This window comes from Mauremys reevesii, linkage group 3 (assembly GCF_016161935.1).
Source record: "Mauremys reevesii isolate NIE-2019 linkage group 3, ASM1616193v1, whole genome shotgun sequence".
Taxonomy (NCBI): Eukaryota; Metazoa; Chordata; order Testudines; family Geoemydidae; genus Mauremys; species Mauremys reevesii.
In genome coordinates, this window is record NC_052625.1 from 104,196,553 (window position 1) to 104,218,004 (window position 21,452).

The 21,452-nt window shown below is 39.5% G+C and overlaps 1 protein-coding gene across 7 annotated transcripts in view; it reads right to left on the reverse strand.

Annotated features, from left to right (window-relative positions):
- The window catches only part of ADGRG6 (adhesion G protein-coupled receptor G6), a 159,549-nt gene that overhangs the window by 43,204 nt on the left and 94,893 nt on the right, over positions 1 to 21,452 (reverse strand). For all 7 annotated transcript variants that reach the window (XM_039531359.1, XM_039531353.1, XM_039531358.1 and 4 more), the window contains 7 exons: positions 19,258 to 19,310; positions 19,108 to 19,164; positions 9,690 to 9,832; positions 8,685 to 8,799; positions 4,539 to 4,600; positions 1,579 to 1,786; positions 795 to 960 (listed from right to left, as the gene is read on the reverse strand). In XM_039531359.1, the coding sequence (XP_039387293.1) occupies positions 795 to 960; positions 1,579 to 1,786; positions 4,539 to 4,600; positions 8,685 to 8,799; positions 9,690 to 9,832; positions 19,108 to 19,164; positions 19,258 to 19,310 (804 nt within the window). The remainder of the gene's footprint in view (positions 1 to 794; positions 961 to 1,578; positions 1,787 to 4,538; positions 4,601 to 8,684; positions 8,800 to 9,689; positions 9,833 to 19,107; positions 19,165 to 19,257; positions 19,311 to 21,452) is intronic.

Here is a 21,452-nt window from a genome sequence, read left to right on the forward strand (position 1 = left end):
TGTTTTTATATCAGTAAAGCAACACTTTACTGAAGAAACATCATCAGCTATTTGTAAAATGTAGTTATAAGTGACAATCATATGGGGCTGTTAAATGTGTGTTGGCTAACAGATTGCCAAAGTCTAATTCAGGAGACGGGTTGTACAGAAGATTAATAGAGGATATTTTCCCTCTTCATTTTTCCAAGTAGATGAAAAAATGGAGCTAGTTTGGAATATGTCAGCAAAACATTTAAATTTGTAACAGTCACAATTTGGTCTGGATTTCCTATAACTCATGGAAGTACACCACTACCTTGATATAATGCCCCGATATAACACAAATTTGGATATAACACAGTAAAACAGTGCTGCCAGAGCAGGCACACAGGGGGGGCTGCACATAACTCAGTGGTTTGAGCATTGGCCTGCTAAACCCAGGGTTGTGAGGTCAATCCTTGAGGGGGCCACTTAGGGATCTGGGGCAAAAATTGGTCCTGCTAGTGAAGGTAGGGGGCTGGACTCAATGACCTTTCAAAGTCCCTTCCAGTTCTAGGAGATTGGTATATCTCCTATTATTATTTAAAGCAAGTTCAATATAACATGGTTTCACCTATAATGCAGTAAGAGTTTTTGGCTCTCAAGGACAGCATTATATCAAGGTAGAGGTGTACTAAATTAAGCTATTTGAAAGAATGCAGGAGAAAATTTAAACAATACTCCCAATGGGGTTCAGTGCTCCTGTATCATACCTAATAAATAATAAGTAATAATTCTTAATATTTTGAGTTCCAGTGTAAATGTCTGTTCTGTACCTGAAAATCTGAAGCATTGTTCTGGGGACCAACACTGAAGGAGGATCCACTAAATGAAGTTGAATTAATAGAAGAAACTCCAAGTGCCAGGTTCCGAGTTGAGATGCTCATGGATGGTCCAGTGAACTGAATCTTTAAGGCTAAGGTATCAATAGTTTTTAAAGCTCTAAAAACAAAGAAAGTGATAAACAAAAATGTTGTTTGTATATATCTATATCTATCTATATACATATAAACAAAACAGAAGAGATGAGAAGAAAGAAAAATAATGATGAAACCAGTAATACAGCATCAGGAAAGAAAATTACTCTTGTGAGTTTTGAGTCCATTTCTGATACTAATTTTTGTAAACCCAACAGGAGATTTGATAGATTGATCTCTCTGGGCCAGAGCCTCAAATGATGTAAATCAGCACAGGTATTGAAACCAGTGTATTTATGCTGACTTTCACTAAGGAAGGATCTGTCTGTCTGACATTTCTGGCTACAGAACAATATTCCAATAATATTGAAATTCATATTACAGTTTCACTTATTATATCAAAATTATTTACTTTTTGTCAAGCCCCTTAATTTCAAGACTTGATATACATCCCTTGGAAAAATGTCTCATAAGTCATCTCACTTGGAAAAATGTCTTTCAAGGGACTTAATCAAAAGTCTAAGGTAGGTTGGCTGTAGCTTGTGTATCTCTATTTAGAAAGCTTCAAGTTTTTATGATCCCATGCCCCAACAGGTAGTAAAACACTTTCTCAACCTCCTCCTTCAAATTCAGAAACACTTACTCAGAAGATGATGCTGCCAATACACTGTCTGAACTCGTTAAAATATTGGAAAAAATTGTCACCACAGTAGAGCCCAAAGACGCATCAATTTCTTCATCGTTCACAATTTTTTTAAGTTTCTGGACAACATCATTGACTTTGTCTGAGGTCAGCTGCTGCCCTTCACCAGTGAGATTCAGAAGTTGATTGGCTATATCAGCTGCATTTTCTGTGAGAACATTGGTAACAGGGAGCAAAAGGAGAAAGGGATACATGTGAAGAGCACTTCCTGCTTGTTGATTTACAATGTATTCAGTGTTAAATTGAACAAACATAATAACCAATCAACATAAAGTATATAGGACGAGCTGAACTTATATAATGTACTTCTCTGTTTCCTCTTTCTTTTACTAATTTTATCTGGGTTTATCCTCATTTAAAGTAGGAAAAGATTAGAATGGATGAATGAAAGAAAAGGGGAAAAAGAATGAAGATAAGAGTATTTCCTTCCCTTCTCTCCTTTCCTGCCCTTATCTTTTTCTCTTTGGGAAAACCACATTCTCCTTCATCCCTGAGACCAAACTGTGGGTCTCCTGATGCCCCAGTTCCAGGAGAAATTTAACTCCTTTTTGGGTTCAGAAAGTAAAATCCTGACCCTATTGAAGTCAATTGGAATTTTTCTATTGAGTTTATTTCACCCAGAGCCTATGCATGAATGGCATGACAAGTAAATCTCATACAAGGGCTTTTTTTGGTAAGACAAGATTGGGTGTTTAATATGGTGGCAATGTGGGCCACACACAAAAAATAGGTAATAGTTTATAGGTAATAATTGGAGATATACCAATCTCCTAGAACTGAAAGGTCATCAAGTCCAGCCCCCTGCCTTCACTAGCAGGACCAATTTTTGCCCCAGAGCTATCCCTGCCCCCATACCAAATAGTGGTATAAATTAGACTTTGGGCATCAGTTGGCCAGAAAACTAGCATAAAAGGTCAAGCCATGTAATCTGAAAAAAATTGGCATTCTGTGAGTGTGCTGAAAAAGTTATTTGACAGGCTAAGGAGGTAGAGTGATGAATGTAGGAGAAAAAAACTATAAACAAATCACTTTATCTACACTCACACATTTGTTATTTTTCCTGATATACAACCACCATTGCCCTGTTAGCTAACATTACATTCATTTTACACCCGAGAGCCTGATTCTGCACTGCCTTATCCCTTGTATGGTCACTTACTCCTGTGCAAAATAAGTTCAAACTGGGTTTAAAATGCTACCAAACAAGAATTCTGCACTCCTATGTTCCAATGACTGTACCCACTGGTGTACACAAAGAACATGACTCCAATTTACACTAAGGTCCTTTACATTACTCTGGCAGTGTAAAAGGGCCATAAAATGGGTATAAATGTAATTTATTCCCACTTTAAAACCAGTGTGATATAAAGCTGTCTTTGTGTAAATGAGAATAAGGCTCCAGGAGTCCAATCCAAAGCCCACTGGAATCCTTTCCATTGACTTCAATGGCTTTGAATCAGGCCCCAGGTACAAAACACTGGAAAACCAGACTGGAACAGACTGTCAATTTGATGCAAATTAACACCTGCCCCCAGTCTTGGCATAAAAATTTAACTCATGGCACTGAATTTGATCCAGAGACTGTCATGGATAGGCTGGATTCAATTTGTTGTTTTTTCATAGATTTTCAATATTTGCTTTGATTTTTTTAAAAAATATTGAAACAACTTCGTATGAGTGAGGGATACATGCTGCATCGGGTGAGGAAACCAACCACCAAACACTACAAGAATGCTCCACAGTATTTTCCCCAGGCATTGAAATTAGGGGTGTGTGTTAAAATTTATAGGGGGATGAGACCATGAGGGCGAAGATGGGCTGTATGTCACCATAGTAAAAACTGAAAAATGTTTCACAACCCTTTTATTACTTTAACACCTGTTTTAAAATCATCACACATATTAAAGTTGGCTAGTCAGGCCTTCTGTGAAACATTATATCTACATCCTTTTTGGTTTCTTGTAATTTTGCACAACTCTGCTTTTAATCAGTCAGTTGAGTTTCTTGCAGAAAGATAGTGAGCATTTGACAATCTTGTTCAGAAACAGTGAAAGACTCAGCAGTTGAAAAAGTGAAGAACTGTCTCACCACATTCAAAACATTTGCATACATGACTGATGAATGCACCAATGCAAATTGGCATCAAGCATTAAGTCATTGCATATATTATCTTGATGTCAGTGGTAGGCCCGTAGATACATTTCTAGTCAGTTGAGTTTCTTGCAGAAAGATAGTGAGCATTTGACAATCTTGTTCAGAAACAGTGTCCAATTTCAGGGTTAACAAGTGACAATGAACTTAACATTGGCCTCCAGTTTGTAGTGTGTGGTATCTCTTGCTTACATAGAAAGTATGATGCCAACAACTGTGTTTATTCACATAAACGGTGTTGTGTCGGCAGCATTCTTAACAGCCTCATTCAGTACTTCTAAAACTGGCTTTTACAATGATTGGCTTATAAGGCTTTCTGCATGTCGATGCAGTCCAGAGGCTTGGTGTTTTGCAGCCTTTTCATGTAGTTTGTCAGCATCTGCTTTGCTGATTGGTCTGGCAAACCAAGCTCCTCCAGTTTTATCAATTGTAGCAGTGGGAAGCTTTCCTTCTTTGTAATCTTTTTTGCAAGAGGTGCACCAATACATGGGAAAAGTTTGACTAAGAAACATCGGAAACTGCCTTTGGGTTATGGAGACACTATTTCTTCAGTGTTTTGGGCTGTTGTAGATACACCACTTGAACCTTCAGATGACATGTTGGTATATTCTTTAGTTCTTGGTATGTTCTTCATCTTGGTTGAGGGTGATGGGAGAGTTCGGGGGGAGGTGTACATTGTCCCTGGGGGGGGGGGAGAGGGGGTGTAGGGAAATTGCTCCTAGATAAAGGATGAATATCAATACACTTACCTGTGCAATTTCTAAGATCAGGTTGGCCCCAGTATGATGTATAGTTGTGCGGGTTTAAAAAACTGTGGAGGAAAAAAAAGACAGAATATGCATTTATGCAAAGCGTGTCATATTATTCAGAATAATGTAGCATAATAAAGCTGGATGTTTCAAAATTCATTTGTAAATTTCACAGCATCATGTTATATTAAAATTACAGTCCTGGAAGCAACAAAACTACAAGTGTGAAAGGGTCAGGCCAGATGGCTACAGGAGAGTGATCGAAGGCAGATATATTAGCCCTAGGTTAAGTAGGTCCCCTTTCCCTGGGTAAGGTAACAGGGAAGGTTCCAGAACAATCAGGAACTTTCTGGAAACAATTAAGGCAGACAGGCTGATTAGAACACCTGCAGCCAATCAAGAAGATGCTAGAATCAATTAAGGCAGGCTAATCAGGGCACCTGGGTTTTAAAAGGAGCTCACTTCAGTTTGTAGTGCATGTGTGAGGAGCTGGGAGCAAGAGGCACAAGGAGCTGAGAGTGAGAGGGCGAGGGTGTGCTGCTGGAGGACTGAGGAGTACAAGTGTTATCAGACACCAGGAGGAAGGTCCTGTGGTGAGGATAAAGAAGGTATTTGGAGGAAGCCATGGGGAAGTAGCCCAGGGAGTTGTAGCTATCATGCAGCTGTTACAGGAGGCACTACAGACAGCTGCAGTCCACAGGGTCCTGGGCTGGAACTCGGAGTAGAGGGCGGGCCTGGGTTCCCCCCCCAACCTCCCAATTCCTGATCAGATACAGGAGGAGTTGACCCGGACTGTGGGTTCCACCAGAGGGGAAGATCTCTGAGGCGAGCAAATCTGCCAATAAGCGCAGGACCCCAAGGTAGAGGAGGAACTTTGTCACAAAAGATATGACTGATATTGGAAATTTGTGGTTGATTGTTGTATAAAACCAGTGACATCAACAATAGTGCAAAAATGTGTGCTTCATGGGCCAGATCCCCTGTTGGTGTGAATTGCCATAGTTACATTGTCTCCAATGAAGTGGTGAGGATTTACACTAGTTGAGGATCTAGAGTTATATTTCAGGAGTGACCAAAGCACCTATTTGGTCTATAGCATTCCTAATATGTCCTGACCAAATGTTTTGAAGAGTAGTTGACATTTTCACATAAAGTGCCAAATCCTGCCATTATATTTTAACTTTAACTTACTTAGGCTTTGAATCAGCCCTATGTGAAAAAAGCAGTGGCTGTAAGAAGAGTGTGAACAGTTGCAAGAAAGCTGGACATAAACATTCTGCCATCCTTGATCCTGTGCAAAGATAGGCAGGCAGGCAGGTGTCTAAGATGTGATAAAGGGTATGTGACAAATCTGAGAAGTATCTCCAGGTTAAAGTATCACTGATAAGTAATCATTTAAAAATTCTGTTATTAAAACCTCACTGCAATAGATTATTTCCATGGATTATATTTCCAAACTATGGAAAAAACACTCTATGGCCCTGTAATAAAAGACGGTATCATAACTCATACGCACAAGTGGGACAAATTAAGGCAACCTTAATTCTGGCATATCCTAACTACTGAGTGCTTGACATAGCATATTTAATGCTTTTTTAATGTAGCTTTGGGAAATATAAATTGTAACCTGACATTGTCCCTCTAACATTTTTTCTATGACTGAGTATGTGAGTTCCACGCATCATCAAGAGCACGGCAGTAGGTTTCCCGATGTGCTAACCAACACCTGGTTACCTCTGCACTGCCAAATCTGTGATTCATAATGTACAATGTTTGCAGGCCACATCAGTCTTCTGTTGCTGTGGGGTTTGCTTAGGACCCAGTGTCACAGAGACATTACTATATTTAACATTTTCCTCCATGCCTGGGACAGGTTAAACTACATAGGCTGTCTATTTGAGCCTTTTTTGAGGGGTGGGATCAAAACATCACTGAATTTCTGCTCCACCGTCATCAGGGTGGAGCAGACATTTCGCTGCCCCAAGCACGGCGGCATGCCGCGGGGGGCGCTCTGCTGGTTGCCGGTCCCGCGGCTCCAGTCGACCTCCCGCAGGCATGCCTGCGGAGGGTCCACTGGAGCCGTGGGACCAGCGGACCCTCCACAGGCATGCCGCCGAAGGCACCCTGCCTGCCGCCCTCCCAGTGACCGGCAGAGCACCCCCCGCGGTATGCCGCCCCAAGCACATGCTTGGCGTGCTGGGGCCTGGAGCTGCCCCTGACTGTCATTTTTCACTTAATCACGCCCACCATTTTCATAACAGATGGCAGAATGCTTACACGTCTTGGCTATGCATTTCATCCTTTGTAAGCCACACACACACAAATCTTTGGTATCTTTTTGTTTCTACAGTGTAGCAGCTGAGCATGTAGTTGCCTGCTTCTTTTTGTTCCCAGTATTGGCAAGAGTTACTGGAGACTGCTAGGCAAGAAAAGCCTGCTACAAAGCAGAATAAAAATTTTGGATTAGAAATATTTTATGCTGACAATCAAAGTTATTGTGTAGGCCCCAATGAGTGTGCAATAGAGATAAGCAGTCCTGGGGCAGTAAAGGCCAGGAGCTTCAATGTGTAGTCACTCAGTGGCACACACATCAAAACAGTTTGACCCCTGCCACAACTATTTTGCAACAAATGTTGTTCAATCAGAACCTAATGGTATTTGTACAAGATTAACAGGCTGAGGAAGTAGGTTAGTTAAACACAAACTCTGGTTGTTTTCCTGTCTGGCACAAAACCTTGAGGCTGATGTTCATGTTGCCATGTTTCCAGAAAGTAAAAGAGCTGGATCAGCCTTCTCAGACCATGTCCCAGATACAATGTAGGCAGATAAGTCTTTTTACGGCGTTAAAAGTATTCATTATTAGCCTGTATTATTGCTTATGGCTATCATATTAACTATAGTTATTACCATCATTGGTATCACCATCATGCCTAGATGAAAGCCTCATTGTGATAGGTACTGTACAAACATGCAGGAAAGGACAGTCTGTGCTCTGAAAAATTTATAGTCTGAATAGAGAAGACAGATCAATGCGTGGAGGAAAGGCAGGATTATTACCCCCATTTTACAGGTGGGGAATTGAGGTATGGAGAGATTAAGTGCCTTGCTGAAGCTCACACAGCAGGTCTATGGCAGGGCCAAATACTGAAACTAAGTCTCCTGAGTCCCCAGTCTAAACCGTAAAACCTCCAGCCTAAAGCCTTAGCCACATCTTTACTCCCTGTTACTACTAACTACTGCCAAACTGCCCATTTTGGTGCTGTAGCTGTGCTGGTCCCAGGAAATGAGAAAGACAAGGTAGGTGAGGTAATATCTTTTATTGGACCAACTTCTGCTGGTGGAAAGGACTAGCTTTTGAGATTCACAGAGTTCTTCCTCAAGCCTGGGGAAGATAACCAGAATGTCCAAATGAAATACAAGGTGGAACAGATTGCTAAGTGGTTCACACACACTTAAAATGAAACAGGCGATTAATATCTATACTGTAGGACAATGGAGGGTTTGCAGGCAGTCGGGTGTGTTACGAATTGTTGTAATGAGCCATAAAACCAGTGTCTCTGGTAAATCTACGGATTTTAGTGCACTTTTCAAAGTATTTAATGTGAGTCCGACTTTGCTATAACTAGATGAGAGGTCTCAGAACCTACCAAATAAACCTCTTCAACCAGAATTCAGCTGAGAACACTGTCTGTGATGGACAAATCAGTTTAGAATCCACTTTACTATTGGTTTTGAAGTACTAGCTGTAGTAAAACATTATTTTGACAGTTAAATAAAAGAATGATTTGAAGATAAACAGGGAGCAGATCTGTTAGGTAAGAAGATACAATTATAGTTATTTTTTGACCAGATAGTATTTGCAGGTCTCATTACACCCTGAAGAAGTGATGTCTATTTGTATCTTTTCCTGGTTATTACTAATCAAGGAGATATCTCTACTCCATGTGCCTCTCTGTGCCTCTCTGTGCTATTTGGGCCTGCATGTGTCACAATATGAAAGTAACCTCACTTTAAAATAACACGGATCCATTCATGGGCTAAATCGGACACAATTTAAATGGCATACACACTAAAATGTGAATACTGAATATTGGTTTTGCCATTAGACAGCTCACAGCTTCTAGACAGGTCTCCATGATGACTTACCATGTTCTTGATGCAATCTGGACTGAGCTCCCATGGCACAATGTAAAGTTGGTTCCAGTGGGCCTGGTATCTGGCCAGAAATAGTTCAGAGGGTTTTCTTCAGCTGTACATTTTTCTACAGAACAACAATGTGCATAAATGAGAACAGATCTTAACTTTTATCAAGTAAATTATAGCTTAATTTATCAGTCTCTCTTGCATCACATTTTTTTAACCATTCTGTTAAAGATCTTTTCTCCAGTGGGTGCCTGCAACATGTTTGTAATGGTTGGGTGCTGTACATCGTACACCTTTGTCCCGGACCTACCAGGCCAGATCATCAGCTGCTGTAAATTGGCATAACTCCGCTGAAGCCTAAAGAGCTATGCTGAGTTAGCAGCCGAGAACTTGGATATCAGAATGGCAATTTGAAGCCCACAGACCAGTTGCTGAGAGTCCATTGATGGCCCTATTTGTCTGGTCATACTTTTTATCTGAATTAGAAGATACCAGATTTCAGTCTGCAGAAGAGAAGAATGATGGAGGATTTGATAGTTGCTTCCAACCTCCTGAAAGGGGTTCCAAAGAGATGGATGGAGCTAGACTGTTCTCAGTGGTAGCAGATAACAGAACAAGAAGTAATGGTCTCAAGTTGCAGTGTAGGAGGTTTAGGTTGGATATTAGGTAAAACTTTTTCACTAGGCGGGTGGTGAAGCACTGGAATGGGTTACCTAGGGAGGTGATGGAATCTCCTTCCTTAGAGGTTTTTACGGTCAGGCTTGACAAAGCCCTGGCTGAGATGATTTAGTTGGGGATTGGTCCTGCTTTGAGCAGGGGGTTGGACTAGATGACCTCCTGAGGTCCCTTCCAACCCTGATATTCTATTATTCTATGATTCAGTACAATAGGGAATTCCATTGTTAGAGCCTTTAGTGTTCACTAAATAGGGGGAGCAGGGGAAGGGACTTGTTTTGGGGAAAGCAAACAAAACCTGAAGAATGGCAAAGTTGAAACTTCTTTACCTACCTACTGGATCAACATCCACTGTATGGACCCTCAGTCCATCCCCTATGGTTTCATTATTGCTTATGAGTTTCTGCCGGATGGCTTGCTCTTCTAAACTGATGTTGTTGGTAGAATTGTAAACCAGAAGAGCCCAAACCACAAATCTGCAAGGAAAATTATCCCAGTGTTTGAATCAGAATGAGATATAACAAAGGAATCAGGGTTTTGAAATTAAAATATCCAACCAGCTTAAATAAGGTTTATGATGAAGGTACCTGCCCATATTTTAATCTCTATATGTCATGAGAGAGACCGAGCAAACCATGTCTATCCCAATATGGAGGGAATAACTCAGAAAATATTGTTCCTTACCTGTAAATTAGCCTTCTCTTACACACATAGCCCTCCAAACCTGGCACTGTTGGGAAATCCCACCAGCAGCTACTATTATTGAGGCAATTCTCTAAAAGATCGAAGGTAAAAATATTAAAAGCGCCTAAGGGTCAGATTTTGAAAGGTATTTAGGTAGCTAAAGACACAGGTAGGTGGCTAGATGGACTTTCTAAAGCATCTAGATACTTTTGAAAACCCTACTTGGGAACTGTCTGTATCTTTAAGTGCCTAAGTACTTTTAAAAATCTGACCCTTAGTGACTTAGGAACCAAAGTCCCATTGAAAGTCAACAAGATTTGGCTACTAAGTCATTTAGTTACTTTGGAAAATATTACCCCTAATTAGGAAAGATTGGCTGCTTAGTCGAATAGAAACAAGTAGTCGTAGAATAGTAATAACTGTTTGGGACAGAAACCCATTGATACTTTCTTGAGCCTCGGTCCCTCTCCTGTGTGGGAATTAGAACAATATCTTCCCCTTGTCCAGACTCATGGACTTTCTGGATGCAGGATATCATTGCTGGCCATTCAGATGGAATGGTGAAATGAAAAGAGGGGTCCCAGCTAGACTTGTTCTAAGACAAGAGAGAAGTCCAGGTCATAGGGATAAACAGCCAATGCTCAAAAACCTCACCAAGAAATGTGAGTACCCCAAGGTATAGGAAAAATGCTTAGAGGAGAAACAAGAAGGTGTCCAAGGGTTGTGCCAGGCTAGTAGTAGGAAGGCATAACACTGAACCAGGAGCCAGGCTCAATGATGGGCTCCTTGGAAGCTGAAAGGAGAGATGCCAGTGCACAAATAGGCACATATTTACTGTTTATATAAATAGAAATATTTATTCTCTGCTCTTGCACTAGTAAATATACAGTTTTTCTTTTATATTGCTGAGCAAATGTTTAAACCTGGCCACTAGTCACACATTTGCCTTGGATGTGGGTGGCCCCAGTAGAGTTACTGCTGCAGAAGAATTACAGGTACCTCTAGAAAGCTCATCCCTGCTGTGCTATCACACTTACCAAGTTCATCCTAACATTCCATTGGCTTCAACAGAATATTAATTCACAGCTATAACCTCAATAGGCTGTGCATTAGCAGACTATTGATACATGCTTAGGGTGCATTGTGAAGCACAAGTGTGACAGTGGTAAAGGGGTTATTATGGCATTTATTTCAGGGGAAGAGTGAGACTTGTCTGAGGAGCATGTCAGTTTCAGCCCCTTTTCCCCCTACCAGCTAATCAGAATGTGACTTTGGACATTCAGCAATCAAAGCCATGCTCTAATGGCAACAGAACAACAGGAGTAATGATAGATCAGCTATAAATGGGTTAGTTATCCTGACTATTTACAAGGAGGAAACATTGATTATGCAGCACTAATAAAGAACATCTGCTAAACTATTCTGTTTATCTGGCTTTTGATAACTCTTACAGCATATGCTGTACATATTGTGTAACATGGAACTCCTTTATATTTTGACATACATTACAAATATTAAGCTGTACAAAATGACTCATGTTAACAACCTGTAATAGATAATAATCACTTTAACTTGATTACTAACACAGTTCTGAGCTGATCATTTACCTCCATTTTTGTAGCAGTCAGATCCCAGACAAAGAACATTTTGATGTTGAAATACGAAATGTAGTTTGAATTTGTGAAATAGTAGGCTAATTTTCATGTAAGTGTCAATGAGGAAACACTGCTTCAGTGATGTAATGATTGGTGATCCCAACCTTAAAACACACATTCATCCTTCACAATGTATCTTGAAGGCAGTAATACTATAGCAAATGGATGTTTATATGAAACTCCGTTCAAAAATCATAATGACAAATTCTTTCACACTGAAATCACCGTGTATCGAAGAATAGATTGTGATTATCTGGCATAAGTGTGGAAGATGGGGGAAAGATGAAGCTAGCACTAGCTGTGAGAAACCCATGGAAGACCTGCTGCCTTCTTCACAAGTCAGCTGAGTGGAGCTGACACGGAAGGAGGAGGATAGCACATGTTGCACCCTGATCCAGGATATAACAGAGGTGCAAGTATGCTTCCATCACTGCTACCAGAGTGATGAGCTTCCCTCAGGCACAATGACTCTTGGAGCTGCCACCAAGTAGGCCATGTCCTAAAAGCCACAATATAGCCCCAAAGGAATGCACTACATACAGTAAAGTAGATCACACTGAAATATAAATAATCAATTATTATTACAGCAGAGTTTTCTTTTGTCTCTTATTCCTTGTATAATGTTAATTGGCTGAACTAATCATGTATTTAATATGTCCTTTTTCAGAATGCAACTGTAGTCTCTCAGCTACCAAGTCATTATTAATTAGTTTTGTTATCATTGTAAACTTATTGTTCAGGGGCTAGGAATCCATTTTTTTTTAAATACATAGAGTAAAATTATCAACAGCACCTAAACGTCTTAGGATCCTAACACCCATTGAAATTCATTGGGACTTAGGCTCATAAGTCACAAGGCACTTTTGGAAATTTGACTTGTCTGCTATTTCAGCTTCTCTCTACACATCTTACTTTGTTATGCAGTTTTTGAAGATGTTCGTAAATTAGTAGCAAGTTTAAACATACACTGGGATACATGCAATATGATCTGTAGCACAGATGGGTGCATGACTTGGAAGGAATAATTTGAACTACTTGTTGCTGAATTTAAATTAATTGCAACTATTCAAGAAAAAAGAGCCAGCCATGATTGTGAACTACTCAATGAAAACATCTGGTCAATGAGCAGTGGTGGTCCACACAGCAGGCAAAATGTTCAAATGATATGGAACGGAATTAATATTGAAAATCTGATAATCCCATCACATAAATCAATGGGAGGGCCCTTTCTTGGAATAATTTTAATTCTGGTCACCCTACCTATAAAAAGATATAGCAGAATAGAGGGAGTTTGTAGATGACCAACAAAAATTATTTGAGACATGGAGAGACTTCTAAATAAGGTAATATTGATAAGACTGGGAATGTTTAGGTTAGAGAGCAGACAAATAAGAGGATACATGATAGACATATACACAGTAATCTGTAGTATAGAGAAGGTAAATCAGGAACTTCTAGTTACCCTCTCATAATACAAGAAGAAGTGGATATTTTAGAGGGGACATAAATCCTCACGTTTCAGGATATAAATTAACCACAAACAGACATGGATTAGGAGGAAACTTCCTCTATGGATAAATTATTCCATAATTTTCCCCCTCAGGGTTTCTTACCCCTTCCTCCGAAGAATCTGGCACTAGCTTTTTTCAGTGACAGGGTACTGGACTAGATGGCCCACTGCTCTGATCCAATATGACAATGCCCATGTGTCTTTGTTTGGGTTACATGACTCCTCATAGAATTGGAGTGGCAAGACAAATAGTTGATCATACTGAATTTGCTTCAGAATGTAACATTTGCTTTGCATTGGTATTCAGTCTTATATAGGTGCTTACTATTAATATAATACGGTATGTCATGATCCAGTGTAAAACCTACAATCTACTACAAATTAAAAGGGAAGTGCTGCAGTAAAGGGAAAAAAAGTGTTAAAATCCATGTTGTGTCAACAGTGACCAAAGGCTGATGCCATCTTATGTGAAATGGATTTGTTACATTATCATTAAGTTGTCGACATCACAAAATAACCAAGTACAACTAGCGCTCTGATAACTTCAAGCCCCACCCAACTCCCACTGAAGTCAATGGAAAGGTTAAATGGAAGACAATGGGAGCTGGATCAAGGCTCCTTATTGGCAGTTGCATCAGAGAGGCCAAGGATTGAATGAGCACGCAGACTGAATAACCCATTTTCTCACAGAGGCCTTCCCTACAGGTCATGGCTAAAATACACTAGAGAGGCTTTGTGGAGAACCTTGTACCTTTTCCATGGGTACAAGAGGACTTCAGTCTCCAGGACTCAGAATTTGGTATCTTTCACAAGCAAAATATTTACACAGAAATAAAACACTTTTAAAAAGCAAATGTGTGCGCACAGAGTTGGATTTTCAAAAGTGCTCAGCATTCTGCTCCCATTGAATTCAGTGATATCACTTCCATTGGCTTCAAAGGAAGCAGAGTTGGGCCAATGCTGAGTGATTTTGCAGTAGAGTTTAGCAGGATTTTTTTAAAATAAGAGCAGACATTACAATTGTGTTACTTTATATGAACTCTGGTATTTATACTTCATAATGTATTTGAAAGCAATTATGAACAATGGGAATGTCGGGCACTATGCCAGCTTCCTCCATAAACTCTTATGTGCCTACTTTATATTTTGTCACACACTTAAATGACTAAAGATAATTTACCAAAAACAATAAAAACAAGAACAGGGGGCCCTGAACTGCTAACTCTTGGCTGAAGCCATAACACTTTCTAAACAGTAGTCTATCTAGTATCAAGAATTCATTAAATATTCCATTAAACATCACAACACCCAGAATTCATCAGAAGCCTGATTCTCTTCTTACTGAAATTAATAGCAGACTCCTACTGACTTTAATGGGCAGAATCAGACCTGGTAGAACTTTTTTTCTTTCTTGCTCAGCTCTTTCTTTTCATGTCTAAGGGAAGAGATTTCTACGTAGATTTAGCAACTGATCTTTTAAACATGTTAACAGTGACTGATTTTTTATTTGTTAAACAGTAGTTAGAACTGCTATTGCCTGTAGTAGGAGTGATTAAGTACAGAGTATGGGCCAAAATTATGACAGTCAAGTAGTGGAGGTTGGAGCAAGCACAATCTTATTTTGCTGGTAAGTGGAGAAAAGCTCATATATGAAATCAAGGCTCAAGGTTTGCAAAATTGCTTGGAAAAAAGCATAAGGAAAGTGGGGGTGCTGAATAGCTCTGTGGAAGCCATTTCTCTTACCCAAATGACCCAACCTTGATCATATGGCTACACCTAGGATCTGTAGGATCTTTCTTGGAAAAGCAGCAGGAGCAGCAGAAGAAATGTGTGGTGTCAAAAAGGGCAAGGAATCAATGGAAGAAACAAAAAACATGCACATTTTATCTGCAGAAAGAACACAAATTTACTTTATTGTTAAAGATTTGTGCAAAATGGCAGGGAGAAAAGACCACCATGTTCACAAACCATTGTGCTTCTACCCCATCTGGAGTGTCCTTTCAACTCTATTTTGAACCAGCGCCTTCTGAGATAGAGACACTGCTACTAAGAAGAGAAAATTAAACACACACAAAACTACAGCACTGTTGTGATAAAATTCTGTCTCTTACTTTAGTTAATAATCTACCAATGCATGATATTGTCACATTGCTGCCATCCAGAGATCTTTACACGTGTTCAAGGTGCTGATAATAATATTCACTTTTGGACTTGGCATTGCATGAGACTCTCATCATCACATTGAATTATCACATCATAAGCACAGTGTACTTTGGATTGTTTCAGCTCAAAGAGCTCAGCAATGCAAGAGTAACAAGCCCCTTCCATGTTTGTATTTTGTTTTTCTCTTCTCCAGAATGTAATTGTTTATAACTTTTATTGAAAATATCTATTTTTAACATGACCCAAAATGACAGCTTCTCCACTCCCATGTTCCCTCTGTGTAATTCTGTATCTATGGGTTCTGCATCCATCACTTCAGGAGGTCTGATGAAGAACTGTACTATGCTGAGGCTGTTTTAAAAGTTATGGCTGCAATATAGCAAATGAGGGTGGAAACAGATTAGAGTAAAACAGCAGAAAATGACTAGAGTGGAAGCAGTGTGGAAGTAGTTCAACCTATTGAATGAAATAGTTATACGCACGATGAGGGCAGAGAGAGAGAGAGAGAGAGAGTGAGGTTAGAGCATTAAAAAATTATTGGATGTATGCAAAAAAAGAGGATAGATATTAAGACAGTTAAATTAAAGAACCAAGACCATGATTCTGAGCAAAAGTCAGAGAAAAGTAGGTGAGAAATGATGCTGAGAGAGCTAAAAAGACGAAGACAAATAGGATTACATCTACAGAAGATAAGGTCTAAGGCCATTCTGCTTATGGGCTAGGACTGAAGTTTTATATTTGGAGCCAACCTGGGGGAAAACCTGAGGGAAAGTTGAATGAAAATATTTGAAAGCAAAGGGAAATTTATTAGATAGATGACATATTGGGCTTCCTGAAACTAAGAGATCAGCATTATTTATGACTGTCCATAGAATGGAAAACAAGAAAATATAATCTTTTATAATGTATTTACAGAATCCTTATGAATACACATTGAGAGCAAGACTCATCCATAAAAAAAGAAAGTTTAAGATCTTCTACCAGATCATCCTAAAAGTAAGAAATAAACATTACCTCCATTTTGGATAAAGATTTACAAGTGTCACCAGCTAACTTTTCATAGGTATAAATGATACCCTAAATGCTATTTGGTTTCTTTAGAATCTTGTCCAAGAAAAACTTGAAACTGAAAAATTTTAACAAACATTTTAAAGTCAACAGTCTGGAGGAAGTAGCAGGGGAGGTGTTTTTTTGGGTCTTCACCTGAGATTCAATTGATTTCCTCTTTGTCAATACTACAAATACCTGTGTACTAATATATGTGAGCTGCAAGGATTTGAAAGACTGGTCTTTAGAGACAGGAACGGTGGAGGCAACTGGGAAGATAAATCCCCTGCTTTTGCAATGACAAGACAGTGTATTGTGAGAAATGCATATACACTTGTTGCTGGCACTGGAAGAATACAGGCTTTCCCAGTGAATTCCACTCTATATGGCATTACGAGATGAAAATACATGTCACTAATATAAAAACACTAGAAAGATACAGCATGTGATTTTAATTTCTACTCAAAACACCCATTGAGCTAAATTCCACCCAGCCAATCTCAATTATTTCAGTCAGTTTCTTCAGATGTAATCAAGGGCCTTATAGAGCTTTTATTTTTTGTGTGGTATGTGCTATACAACAACTTAGAGTATATGAAACAGACTCTTGTTATATGTAACACAATTAGTATTTGAAATAAATACTTCATAATGAAGGGACAATGCTTTCTATTCTATTTGGGCTTGACCCAAAGTCTATTGAAGCCACTGCATTTATTTGGCCTTCAGATCAGACCTTTAATTCTGAAAAATTGTACAGTATTGAGTTAGACATAATCCCCATTGCAATGTGATGTGATGAGTGAAGTATCAAGAAAAGGGAGTGTTCATATACAGTGCCCGTAAATTCACATTGTTAGATGTTAGGAGGATTCATAACAGCTAGATTAATTGCATAGCAGCTAGGGTAACTCCTTACAACATGACAGTGAACATAGTGGGATGAGAAGGATATTGAAGGAGCAATATAAACTCCAAGAACTAAAAGAAAAAAGAAAAGGACAAAATCTTACAATCAGAACTGCACATGCCTATTTCTTAAAAAAAGAGATTTAGAGGGTGGTTTTACTCCCCAGCCAATACTTTTAGATATCACAAGGTACTTTAGAGTAAAGCTGACAGTTATTTTTAAATTAATAGTTTAATTGAGCACTTTATTTTGGATTTCCTGGATTTTTCCTCCAGTTCCTGAAGGCTGCCTGTCTGGGGACAGTCGTCTGATAAAGTCATGTGCAGAGCTGAACAGGTATCTCAGGGCTCAATCCCTATATGGTGTCGACCTCTCTGGGCCTGATCCAGCAAAGCACTCTAAGGGCACGCTTAATTTTAAGTATGTGAATAGTCCTGTTGAAGTAAAGCTCACATGCTTAAAATTAAGTAATGCTGAAATGCTTTGCTGGATTGGACCCAGAACTCTTAGCACCTTGTCAGACAGAGCACTTACACAGCACTATAAGTAGAAAGAGATATTTCTTCCTCTTTCCCTTCTTTTCTTAGGGACCAGGATCTAGAGAGAAGGGAGAAAAAAGTCCTAGGGCTCATAGTAGGAGGATGGGAGGCTGAAACCTCCTTGAGTCTCCTGTTACTGTACTAGGGGAGCAGGGCTGCTAACAAGCTGGGCAGCCACTTCTCTTGTAAGAGATGTAAAGACACTGGAAGGAAAACCTTTTCATCCCCTCTGCATCCCTTGATTCCTTCCCTCAGTGGTGACAACATCTATCTCTCACAGGCTGTTGTCAGGTCACTAAGAGTAAGGAAGAGTGTACAAGAACTGAGAGCATCAGAAACTAGCTCCGGATAATGATCCCTGAATGGGCTACCATGGGATAAAAGGCTCTATCCTATCACAACAATTCTCATGTACATCTTAATGACAAAGCAGTTACCTACATTGCCAGGAGATGCATTCCATACTCAGTCTCACTTTACTCCACAGCAGCCAGTGTGTTTTGGCCACCTGCCCTTGATTCGGTCAGAAGAGCAGAATCCTTCTCATTTGCCTCCCACAGCCTAGACTTTTCAAAGAGCCCCATGAAAGTTAGCCCCATCCAACTCTCACAGGCTTTCAATGGTAGTTGGACACCTAACTTTCTTAGGCTATCTTTGCAAATCCCAACCCCAGTGCCTAATCAGCAGCCCACTGAAATCAGGAAGTGAGGGCATGTGGTAAGTAATGTGATTTGCATCAACGTGGCATTCAGTTCCAGCATGATTTTCTACCAGCTGGGTCTCGATCCATTGTCCATTGAAATCAACTGAAAGACTCCTATTGACTTCAACAGGCTTTGGATCAGGCCCTTAGAGATGAGGCAGAGGAGAAAAAAATACCTCTTTCCAGAGATAGTGCTTAGATACCAGTGATGTAAGATAGATAGTGCTGGGACAGAAGAATGGATATTGCTCCCATGTATGTTAGACGGGTCTGCAACATTTTGTGACAGGAAAAATTAAGTTTTGCAAAATGATCAGCCAAGTTTTAAGGAGCTCATTGAACAACCTGATTTAAATCGAAGGTAGTTTAAATTACAATACACATCATACCAATGTGAGGCTTGTGTGCAGATCCAGGACAGTAGGTGGCCATAAATGACATTTACCAAATGGAAGGGTGTAACCCATAGCATGCAATTATGTCACACACAATTTTGATAGTATATGTTGCCTCTATCACTAAAAAGTCCCAAAACGTTACCTTTGATCAGTGCTTCTTTTCTCCCTTGGCAGTTCGTTCACAGTGGTTGGCTGAATACTTAAAAAGCAAGAAGCATAAATAGCAATTAGTGTGTTGTAACTCCACTAAGGACTTAAATCAGGTATTTTCCCAATCATCACCAACATTTACCTGATATTGACCACATACACAGTATAATTCCAGTTCTGGAAGGTCTGATTTAGCTGAAAAATACAGAGAGAATAATTACAAGGATGGTGTGGTAAAGAAAGGCCCCTGCATTATCTAGCAGAGTTTATAAGCTCACCTTCTCCCACCAAAAACAAGGCCTTTATTTGGCAAAATGAAGAAAATAACATTTCCCCATTGTGAGCTTATGGCCTTAATAGATGTGTACATTTACCGGTGCAAAGTGGAGGGTTTCAGTGGGGAAGGGACCCTTAATAAAAGCAATAGACAACTGTAAGAGGTGCTGAGACCCCCCCATGCCACTGTTTCTGTAAAGTTTGTGGTTGGAAAGATTTCTGGGCACCGAATGATATGGAAAATATGCTGTACATTTTCATCAAAAGTCTACATTCTGCTGCTGAACCTCTTTGTTTCAATCTTTTTCTTTAAATAGGCATGAAGTGCCCAATCTTGCCCCACTGAGGACCATGGGAGCATTACCATTGACTTCAAAGGGTGCAGAGTCTAGCCCTAAGTACATAAAGAGGTGATATACTAGTTTCTATTCCCTCTTTCCTCCCCTCAAAAAGTTCAGACCACATGGAGGGGTAGAGACCTATGAAGTGGAGTGGTTGCAGAGGATGTTCATGGTTTGGCTTAAGCTGGGGGAGGGAATGGATTGAGCTGCCTAGCACCACCGCTCTATGAATGACATTGGAGGGTTTTGTAAATTTGGGGAGGATTATCAAATTGTAACTTGTGGGGGTGAAAGTTCAGTGGACAGAGAGGGTTTGTTCATTTGTTTGTTTCCGCAGACTGTGGTCTTGAGAGGAAATTGAGAGTTGAGAGAGTACCTGTACCGGGGAGAAAGACTTTGCGGCCTGCCCTGAGGTGCTCAACTGCATTCTTTCAATGACTACTTTACAGTGGCCAGGAGAGTGGAACAAGGTATTTTTTTGCCCATGTTCAAGAATTAAAACCCAGATGTCCATACTGAGTGACTTCAACACCATAGCAGTGAACAATTTCATCAGATCGCCATGGATCTTTGCAGTAGGGTGATTGGCACACTGAGACTAGACCCTTTGTAACCTCATTGTGGGAGTAACATACAAGATGGACACACTGTAATTAATCCATTTTAGGGTATGAGATCTCCTATTGTTCAAATGGAATGCAAACAGCCCAATCACTCAACTACTCCATTGATCTCCCCCTAAGGGTCCTACACTGTATGAAATACCTAGCTGGAGCCAACTGTGCTCTCCCTATGGACCAGCTTTTCACTGACTGCTTTAAGAGCACTGTGGGAATATTCTCTAAGATATTTAGATGCAGCAGGTCAATAAGAATATAGTGCATAATTGTCACTTTTCAGCACCAACATCCATCAAAAACCATCATTAAATCTATCTCAGTCATTTCATAGAGTATAATTTATTTTAATAATGAATGTACAGATTCAGGGTCTCTTGCTACAGAAATATAAATACTGCAGATTTGTGTCAATAAATCTATCATCAGGAAACTATTTTTCTTCTGGAATTAATAATAGTAAAAAAATAGAAAGGCTGCCCCTCCACATGTACATAGCAAAATGCCCACCTCAAACCACTAACAAAAAAGTAATGAGCCTCAGTTACATCTATCAACCATCACCTGATCTAATTTACAATGTGACACTTTAAGGAAAGTTATTGACATCAAAATGCTCTAAAGCATATTCCAATTATTGTATATTCCCAAGGTGTTTTGCCCAAAAAATTGTTTTAGGTATAAAATTATGTGTAGGTAGCATGCAAATATCACTTCAAGTTGCTGTATTATCAAAACTTTTCACAGATATATAGTAATTTACCATTAAAAAATATTTAAATTTATATGAAAAATAAAAAGGCCTATCTAGGCATCCTACCACCAAATAAATAAACAAATAAAATAAACAAACAAATAATAACAAGAACAAACAGTTATCAGAACATAAAAATACATTCTCTCACATATCTAATCTGTCTGAAACAGCTCCTTAATATGAGGTAGAGAAGGTTAATGTACTAAATCAAATTCTAAAACACCACATAGACAAGAACAAGATCTTATTGTGCTGCCTACTTTTCTGCTTTTGTATATGTGTTGACCTCATTTTTAAGACAATCTTATACGTGTAATGTACTTTAGCTTGAAAGCAGTTAATTACA